The following is a 9,094-nucleotide window of genomic DNA, read 5'->3' on the forward strand; positions in this document are numbered from 1 at the left end:
CAAGAATCAGGAAGTGTTCAGTTAGCATGCTAGTTGTGGTTATCCCTACCGCGATGACAAATGCTGTGAAATGCTCTCATAGGCTTATCTGTGTGAATAATTACGATACTCAGAATGCTTAAAGTAAGCGAGGAATAACTTTAAACCACTGCAAACTGTTTAAAATTATCTAGTTCTCTTTTTCACGTTTTTAAGTCAGTAAAAATTAGGTACAGCGTTTTATGTAATTTAACTTCCTTTGACGTGTCTCATTATGTCATTTTGAGCTACCGTTATGAGTATACCTAAAACCAGCTAATTCTATACAAACATTACTTAATTCAATGTGCCGTCATTTATGTGTAAAAATTTCCACTCAGACCACAGCCATACATGCAATCAGTGTAGATCGTGTGTCTTCACGTCATTGCAGTGTGGTTTTTGTTTCTAAAAGTTGTAGAAATGCATCAGGGAGGAGCCAGTACTTTTCCTATTGCCTGGAGCCAGCTTTTAAAAGTGAAGGTTCCCAGACGCCCGCAAGTCTCCACCGGCACAGCTCATCACTGCTCCCAGGTAAGAGTTCCGTTCATGTTTTAGAATTTTAATTGCAAATTTTTTTAATGTTAATTTTCCATGCTATTGTCAGGTGTCATTGTTATATTTAAATGCTTCTGACATTTTTGTTGGTTTATAAATATACAAACATTCCAGAAATACAACTTTTATTTTAAATTTCATTTCATGCATTAAGTAATTCACTGTGGATCAGTAAATTTTGCCTGTCTAAGTTTAAACAATTTGAAAATAACAGTGAATTTTTTACTGCCAAATTAGCATAAATTTGCATTGGTAGTTTTTGTGAGAGGTGCTATCAATGTTATATTTCAATATTTTTGTCATTTTTGTTGGTTTATAAATTCATATATTTATAAAACACAACTAAAAACATTTTTGTAAGGACTGAGAAAAAAATCATCCTTTTCTTAGTCCACTTTTTTATGTCACTAAAATCTTTATATAAGAGCTACAATGTTTGAATTAGATTTATTTATTTTTTTGTTAAATAATGTCACATAATTGTCCAATAACGATACAAATTGAAAATAACAAAATAAACATTCAAGCCCAATGAGCTTTGTGCAGCCTAATCAGTTTTACATCTGCAGGTCAAGTTGATACAGATTTTCATGAATGATCATTTTCCGTCGTTTTGCCATTGTTTTTTTTTCCAGCAGCCTTGTGGGAAGCTGTTGCATGTTGTTTCTTGCATATGCATAGCGTGGTATATTACACATGAGAAAAACTACAGGAGAAATGTTACGCAACCCTTTTATGTTCTGTGATAGGTTCATTTGGACATGTCTGTACAAAAGACATCACTCGTAAATAATCCAGTTCTCAAATCTTTTGTCCATTCAGCGTAATGCTTCTCATCAAAACATACCTGCAGTTTAGCTTAACTGTGAGAACAGTGAAACTTTTCAGGTGGATGATTAACCACCTGTCGCTATGGTGATGCTACTGCTTTGCCTAAATGTTTTTAAGTTTGGCATTGATTTGATTTATTTAACATTTTTTATTTAATCTGTTGCAAATATTTTATTGCTGACAGATAACTTAAAAAGCATTCATTGATTCAGTCCACAGATCTAACCTGTAATGTGACTTACTTGACTTTGTTTGTCTCCTTGGAGATAGATAAGTTTAATGCTATACTGTAAAACATAATTATGAGTCTTGTGAGCTTTAAGGCATGTTATAATGTGTGGGAAAGCTGGCCCGACGAGGTCAAAGTAGGAGGCAGACGACAACAAAAAAGACTTCTGGAGTTAATGCAAAAAAAAAGTACAAATAAACTGAAAATATGTAACTCAAATCAAAAGCACCAAACAATCTACACAGAAGTCTCTCCCAACTGATGTCACCTGCTTTGCTTTTACACCCCGCCCAGTTCCAGGTCACTCTTTAAAACAAAGCGAGGATTTTTCATGAGACCAAGTCCCCTTTTAAAATCTAAATGTTTAACAGACTAAACATTGTGTTGAACCTAAACTATAAAACCAAATACGCAAAAATAATGAAAGAGAACTTGAACCAGTTCTCCACATGGTCCAGCCAACGACCTCCTCCAAGGTTTTAAGAATGGCCGATATGAGGCACACCCCCTCTTTGTCTGGACCATTGGAGCTGCAGGAAAGTATGAGGAATAGAACCTGAAATGAATTAAACAATAAGAACCAAAACTTATTGTAACTGTATTGAGTATTGAGAATGACAGAATGTGTGGAATTAAATGAATGAGTTTAAAAAATGGGTTAGAGTTATGTTCAAAAAAATAACTGACTTCTGAGCTTTAAGCCGTGTTATGATGTTACCTTCTCAAAAACAAAGCTGGAGTTGTGTTTTGTTTGATTCACATGTTTGAATAACCATTTATTATTAGTCTGTCTACATCTCCAAAACTCAAAATGCTCTGTTCCACCTTGTGATGTCATGTAGTGGGAGTTTTCAAGTTAAGGGCTACGTTTTAGTTTTTCCTTTTCCTTAAGTTCAGTAGAGACAGGAAATTCCGGAGCTGATTTTACCCAAATGCTTGTAGTGAAATTTAAAAGAGTTTAAAATACATTAGTGCACTTCCTGTATTACCACATGACATCACAAGGTGGAACAAAGTGTTTTCAGTTTGAGAAAAAACACAGCCTAAATATGCAGGGTTTGTGTGTTAAAGATGAGAATGAAACGACACAACAGATCATAAAGTGTAATATCAGCCATTTAATGATCTACTATTTGAATTCAAGAATCTTGCAGTGAACAAAAGTACTTTAAATCTCAAAAAACTTTGAAACTGTTCTATATACTACACAATTTAATCTACTTGCTGCTGTGCTATTACAGGTTCAAAGAAGAAGAAAAAGCAATGGCTGACCCGTGGCTCGAAGCGTATAACTTTGCTATTGAAATTGCAAAGAAAGCCGGGGCGGTATGTTCAAGTAACTCGTAGATTTCAATAGAGACGAGGCTTCACCTTTTCAGACTGCATAACATAAAGTTTTGTTTTGACAGGAAATCCGCAGGGCTTCTGAAAGTGAAATTAGAATCTGCACGAAGAGCTCCACCGTGGACCTGGTCACTGCTACCGACGTGAGGGTGGAGAAAATCATCATCGGGGCACTCAAGGAGAAATTTGGAGATGATGTGCATTGGTAAGTTTGTCTAAAGCTATATATACATTTGGTTTTTACATGCAGAAAGAAGACATATTGTGTTTTGTTTTTGATATATTTATAATCTATGACAACAGTCAATTGTAATTTTTTAATATTTTGGTCCTATATTGTGCAAAATTGAGTCTCTAGAGCTATAAACAACAGTGTAGTGTTGTTACCTCCTCAAAAACATACCTGGATTTGTGTTTTGTTTCATTCACACATGTTTGAGTAATCCTTTATTACTGTATTTTTCGGACTATAAATCGCTCAATTATAAGTCACACCAGCCAAAAAATGCGTAATGAAGAAATTTGCACTGGACTATAAATCGCACTTTTTGGGGAAATGTATTTTATAAAATCGAAGACCAGGAACCAACATTTCATCTTGAAAGGCAAGTTATAGTAACAAGAATAGAACAGAACAACAGGCTGAGTAGGCGTTAATATGCTAACATAACATATTAACAGTTATTGAGATAACTACAGCATAAGCAAGAGAACGTACGTTTACCAAACTCTCCATCTCACTCCAAATCACTAAATAATTATTACATTACATTGAATTCTTCATCCTTGGTGTCACTTCTGCACGACCTCCGGAGGTAAACCATAGATTCATGAGGTAAACACAGCGCCGCTTCCTCTTCTGTGTAGCTGTTGTCAGACTCAGCATCAGTTCCAGTTACAATTATTCCGGCCTTTCTGAATCCCGACAGGATGATTTCGGTTGTCAGAGGAGTTCACGCTTTGTTGATCCATCCAATGACTTCCAGGAAAGTTGCACTGTGAACCCACCTGGTTACCATGAAGCTGTGTTCTCCATTCCCGATTTCTGCCAGTCCCTCACAAGTTTCTCGCTCACTCCAAACTTTTTTTATGCTGCTGAATTTTGGCTGCATATTTCACTACTTGTCTGCAGGAGACATGCGCAGTAGAGCCGAGTGACAGTGGTACAGAAGTAATAGGAGTGGCAGATACTGATACACAAGCCTAGAGCGCCCTCTCGTGGCTGTCAGTGTGAAAATCACAGAACCACCCAAACCATGAAAAAAAGTGTAACTTATAGTCTGAAAAATACGGTATTCGTCTGTCTACATCTCCAAATGCTCTGTTCCTCTTTGTGATGTCATGTAGTGGTAGATTTCAAGTTAACAGCTGCCTTTCACCTTCATTTCAGTGAAGATGTGTAATTCCAGGGCTTAAATCATCCAATTTGGAGCTATATGGAGTTTAAAAACACAGTGAATCTCTTCCTCTGCCTTCCCCTTTACGATACGTCATTGTAAATGTCATCACAACAGAGTGATGGACTACGCCGTCGGCCACACTTATGGATAGATACAAGTCATGGCAGTGAGCAGTGGACTATTTTTCATTTGTTATGTGACGCTACAGAATCCTTTATTTATCACAACTAAGAAAAACAATCAAGAGTAATTACAAAGAAGAAGGCGTGTACATGACAAAGTAGATTATGGTAGAAAATTCAAACACCTTTAATACAAAATGTACAACTTTTTTTCAAGTCAGGTTATTTTGATTTCATGCATTAAAGTACCTGTATTTGAAAGTTAACTGTATAAAAACTGCCAAATTAGCACACTTTCATTGATAGTCTCTTTGCCTGATGCTTCATAATTAATAATATAATAATGATAATAATCAAGTTACAGTCAAATTAACAATACTGTTCTGTTTTTAAATCAATGGGTGATGTGCGTTTACATGCGCATTGCTGCCCTCTACTGTCTGGGTAGAATTTTTTTTTTTGCCGACTTGACAGCAGACATAAACTAGTGCTCCTCCTACATAATAAAACATTAAAAATATTTTGTTTTTGGATTATGTTTTACAGTTTTATTGGTGAAGAATCAGCTTCAAAAAAAGGAGCCTGCATCCTAACCGATGAGCCGACCTGGATTATAGACCCCGTGGACGGAACCACCAACTTTGTGCACGGGTAACATATTTGCATAACTATTGAAGCTTTTCCCATGTAGTTTGCTTTGTCCTTGTACTATATCTATACTTTAGTGTGCTAGTTATTGTTAGAATTACTATGACAACCAAATTAATTATAAAATCATTGTGGTGAATAATTTGGGTTGTTTCAAATGAACAAATTGTTTTTTTATGTTTTTAAGACAGTAAAAATCAGAGTGCCTTTAATTACCTTTCTTATTTTGATTAATTTAAGTTGTCCATTATAAATTGTTGCAACATTTCATTTTATATCAGTGTCATTTTTCCATCAGATTCCCATTTGTGGCTGTGTCCATTGCCTTTGCGGTCAATAAAGAGGTAAGATCTAAAACTAAAGATGAAATGTGCCAGTATTTCTAACATTATTTCTAACAAGTGTGTTTCTGCAGTTGGAGTTTGGTGTGGTGTACAGCTGCTTTGAAGACAAACTGTACAAAGGCCGGAAAGGACAGGGGGCCTACTGTGATGAAGAGTCCATCCAAGTATCAGACAACAAAGGTAAAAACGCGGTCAAATCCTCTGCCACATTCTACATGCTGCTATTAAAACGGCAGAATGTTCACCTTAAATCTACACATGTTTACGTGGGCTTTAGGAGTGTGATCATACAAGCATGGCTCTTATTAAACAGCAGGTTTGTTGGACATTTTTGTAGTGAGATGTCTGATTGGCTGATGTTAAAGTTCATTAAAGGTGCGCAGTGTAATTTTACACAAAGTAATTCAAAGCGCTTTACAGAATAAGAAATGCATTAAAATCACAATACGAACAAATCAAAACATAAATAATCATCATAAAATTAAAAAGAGAGACCATAAATGAAAGAAGAATGCAGAATAAAAACAGCTTCAGTCATATGCAGCTAAACAGAACTGTTTTGAGCGTGGATTTAAACCGTCCAGGTAGAGGCTTGTCTCACATCTTCAGGAAAACTGTTCCAAGTTTTAGCTGCGTGAATCTGAAACGTGGACTCCTTGGGTTTAGTCCTGACTCTGGGCACCAGCAGGAGGCCGGTCCCTGAGCTTTTAAACTTTATTTACAGACTCAGGGTCCAAACCGTACACTGAAAGACATACCCACTATACACTACATTCACATATAAACCCACCAGCACACATACACATAGAAAACCTACAGTGACGTAAGGTCCGTAGAATTTAAACAGATACAGCTGGCTCTTCCAATATTCCCAGATGTCCGTAATATTGAGTGTCATTTTCCTTAACAACCCAAAACATGCTACATGGGTCTCCAGGAAGAACAGTTGATAGCAAAGGTCAGTTAAATACAATCAATCACTGAACCTGCCCAGGGACTACAGGTAGAAAATCAGCACTGATGCTACAACCTGGGACAATGCATCTCTCCTATTAAGGTTAATGTTAAAATTGTGCGCTGTCCCTGTCTCAAATAAATAAGATAAAATAAATAAATATCAGTCAAGCATTTCATTTCTTGATTCATTTAACCTACACATAAATTTACTGTATTTTCCGGGCTATTAGGCACGCTCATAAGCCTCCAACCCCATCAAAAAACGACTGCGTGCTCCGCAATCCAGAGCGCCCTATACACGAATCCACTCTCAGCACGACTTCAGTAAACTACAAAGCAGCACGCAAACACACATGGAGTAAACAGCGACCGCGCAGTGAAAAACACCCACAGCCACACTCATCACTCCGCGCGGACGAGGAATGGAATGGAGTACAATGTGCCACTCTGAGCCACTGAGTCACTGCGAACACGCCAACAATCCAGCGGTCCCAGACAGCACCCTCCCTACACGCCACAATTGAACAAAGCCGAGAGTCACTGTGAACGCGCCAAACAAAGTCCGACTGAGCCATCTAACTGTTTTGTTTCGTTTAAAGTCTGGTACGGTAGAAGAAAGTTTTAAAATAGACCATTCTATGACAGTGCGTTTTATAATCCAGAGCGCCTAATAGTGCAGAAAATACGGTATACACTAGCACTAGCACTTTCCCACCTTGGAGTCTTTAGCATTATTCTGAGAGCATCATTATATGCCACTTTAATCTTATTTATCTTTGGTTTGCTGTGTACAGTGGGGTACAGTATGATCTAAAAAGAGTCATTTTGACATCGTATGGCACTAACATGTCAGAAATGTACTTTGGTGCTAGGCCATGGAGAGACTTGTACACAGGCAGAGCTGCAACCTGAGATGTCTTTGCCTGGAATGTTCCATAATGCATTAAATCCATCCATCTTATTTTGTAATTATTATTTTTTTTGCTCAAGAATAAAAAAAATTTCAGTGTCCAGATTCTCCCCGCAACTTGGCCTGAGAGTGCCACCTCCTCATTTCTATGGCGATGGATACATTTAATCCCATACTGTGGAACATTCCAGGCAAGGCGAGGACCTTCCATCGACATAGTTACATAATCCACCTTTTAAAAACTCACCAACACAATATGTGATAATGAACATGTGGTTTCTAATTTTGCAGAAATTACGAAGTCAGTCATCATTTCAGAATTTGGGACAGACCGAACTCCATCCAAAGTGCAAAAGATCTGCAACACAATGAAGCGAATCATTGAGATACCAGTGCACGGGTACACACCTACACTTCATTTTATATTTCATTTACTGTATATTTATTAATTGCTTTGTACTTACCATTCCATCTCCATATTTTTCTCTGCCACTTTGATAGAATCCGGGGCACGGGAACAGCTGCCACTAACATGTGCATGGTGGCGCGTGGAGCAGTTGAGGCCTTCTTCGAGATCGGGATCCACTGTTGGGACGTAGCAGCCGGAGCGGTCATCGTCCAAGAAGCAGGGGGCATAGTCTGCGACGTAGATGGTAGGTGTAATGTTAGAAAATGAACTTGACTGAAAAGATTTATTGTTGAATTACATATTTTAAAGGTCCTACATTACGCAAAATTGACTCTTGTGAGCTTTAAGTCATGTTAGAATGTAGTTACCCCCTCAAAAAAAAGGATGAGAAAACATAACGTAGATCAGATAGTAGCGTGACATGGGCCCTTAAATGCTTTTTTTTTTACTTTTGATTTTCGCTTTTTAGGTGGACCATTTGACCTCATGTCCAGAAGAATGATGTGTGCGAACCATCCTGATATCGCAAATCGGGTCATAAAAGAAATCGAAATTTTCCCGTCAGACAGGGACGATGCGGAGTAGAGGGCGGACCTCAAAGCGGAATGTACTGTTTTCACTGTTACTGTAATAAAATCTCATAACAAAGCCAACTCTGACTGTTTGATCACTACTTTGCACAATTGGTTCATCACATTTTTTGTTTTCATCTTACAATATGACATTTTTAATTTGCAAAAAGTGCTTGGGCAAGACACTTAACCTTGCTTTGTCATTCTACCCCAAGGCCGTTGTGGCTACAGAAATGGCAGGCAAAAATTGAATGAATAATGAATGGAGTATCTTGAAGTAAAAATGTTTAGACTATAAAAGTACAATATAAATTCAAGACAAAAATTTGAATAATGCATAATCTGGTCAGAGAAGCAAATCTACTAAAACATTCACTGTCCTCATTATACAGTATAGTGCAGATATTTTTTCAGTCTAAATATTTTGTATATTTCTATTGCAAGGTAGTTTTTTTTGTTTTATTTTACATTACTTAAAAAAAAAAATCTACAACGTATTACATTCTGCTTTTGTTCATTTGATTAGTATTTTTCGGACGATGAGTCACACTTTTTTCATGGTTTGCTTCGTCATGCGACTTATACTCTGGTGCGACTTGTATATTAAAATTTTCAGAGTGACAGCCACAAGAGGGTGCTCTAGACTTGTGTGTCAGTATCTAGTACTACTTTTACTCCTGTACCACTCTCACTACACACTCTACTGCGCATGCCTCCTGTAGAAAGAGTCACTGTCTCGCTGCAAATAGTGA

At 37.3% G+C, this 9,094-nt stretch overlaps 1 protein-coding gene across 1 annotated transcript; it reads left to right on the plus strand.

Annotated features, from left to right (window-relative positions):
* The first annotated feature begins 434 nt into the window (after positions 1-434).
* LOC110165560 (inositol monophosphatase 1-like) lies at positions 435-8,423 on the plus strand. The gene is made up of 9 exons (XM_020930760.2): positions 435-552; positions 2,878-2,962; positions 3,046-3,185; positions 5,049-5,153; positions 5,449-5,494; positions 5,566-5,674; positions 7,653-7,761; positions 7,863-8,014; positions 8,240-8,423. The coding sequence occupies exons 2-9, from the start codon at positions 2,900-2,902 to the stop codon at positions 8,353-8,355; spliced, it is 840 nt and encodes a 279-aa protein (XP_020786419.1). The 5' UTR covers positions 435-552; positions 2,878-2,899; the 3' UTR covers positions 8,356-8,423.
* Positions 8,424-9,094: the final 671 nt, after the last annotated feature.

The sequence above is a fragment of the Boleophthalmus pectinirostris genome, unplaced genomic scaffold (genome assembly GCF_026225935.1).
Source record: "Boleophthalmus pectinirostris isolate CB_2022bp ecotype Guang Dong unplaced genomic scaffold, ASM2622593v1 HiC_scaffold_15, whole genome shotgun sequence".
NCBI classification, from domain to species: domain Eukaryota; kingdom Metazoa; phylum Chordata; class Actinopteri; order Gobiiformes; family Gobiidae; genus Boleophthalmus; species Boleophthalmus pectinirostris.

Excerpts from the sequence above, each read along its gene's own strand:
- LOC110165560 (XM_020930760.2), top strand. The coding sequence starts at position 2,900 with ATGGCTGACCCGTGGCTCGAAGCGTATAACTTTGCTATTGAAATTGCA. Across the intron at positions 5,495-5,565 it reads CCTTTGCGGTCAATAAAGAG|TTGGAGTTTGGTGTGGTGTA; the intron begins GTAAGATCTAAA and ends GTGTTTCTGCAG. Across the intron at positions 8,015-8,239 it reads CATAGTCTGCGACGTAGATG|GTGGACCATTTGACCTCATG; the intron begins GTAGGTGTAATG and ends TTCGCTTTTTAG.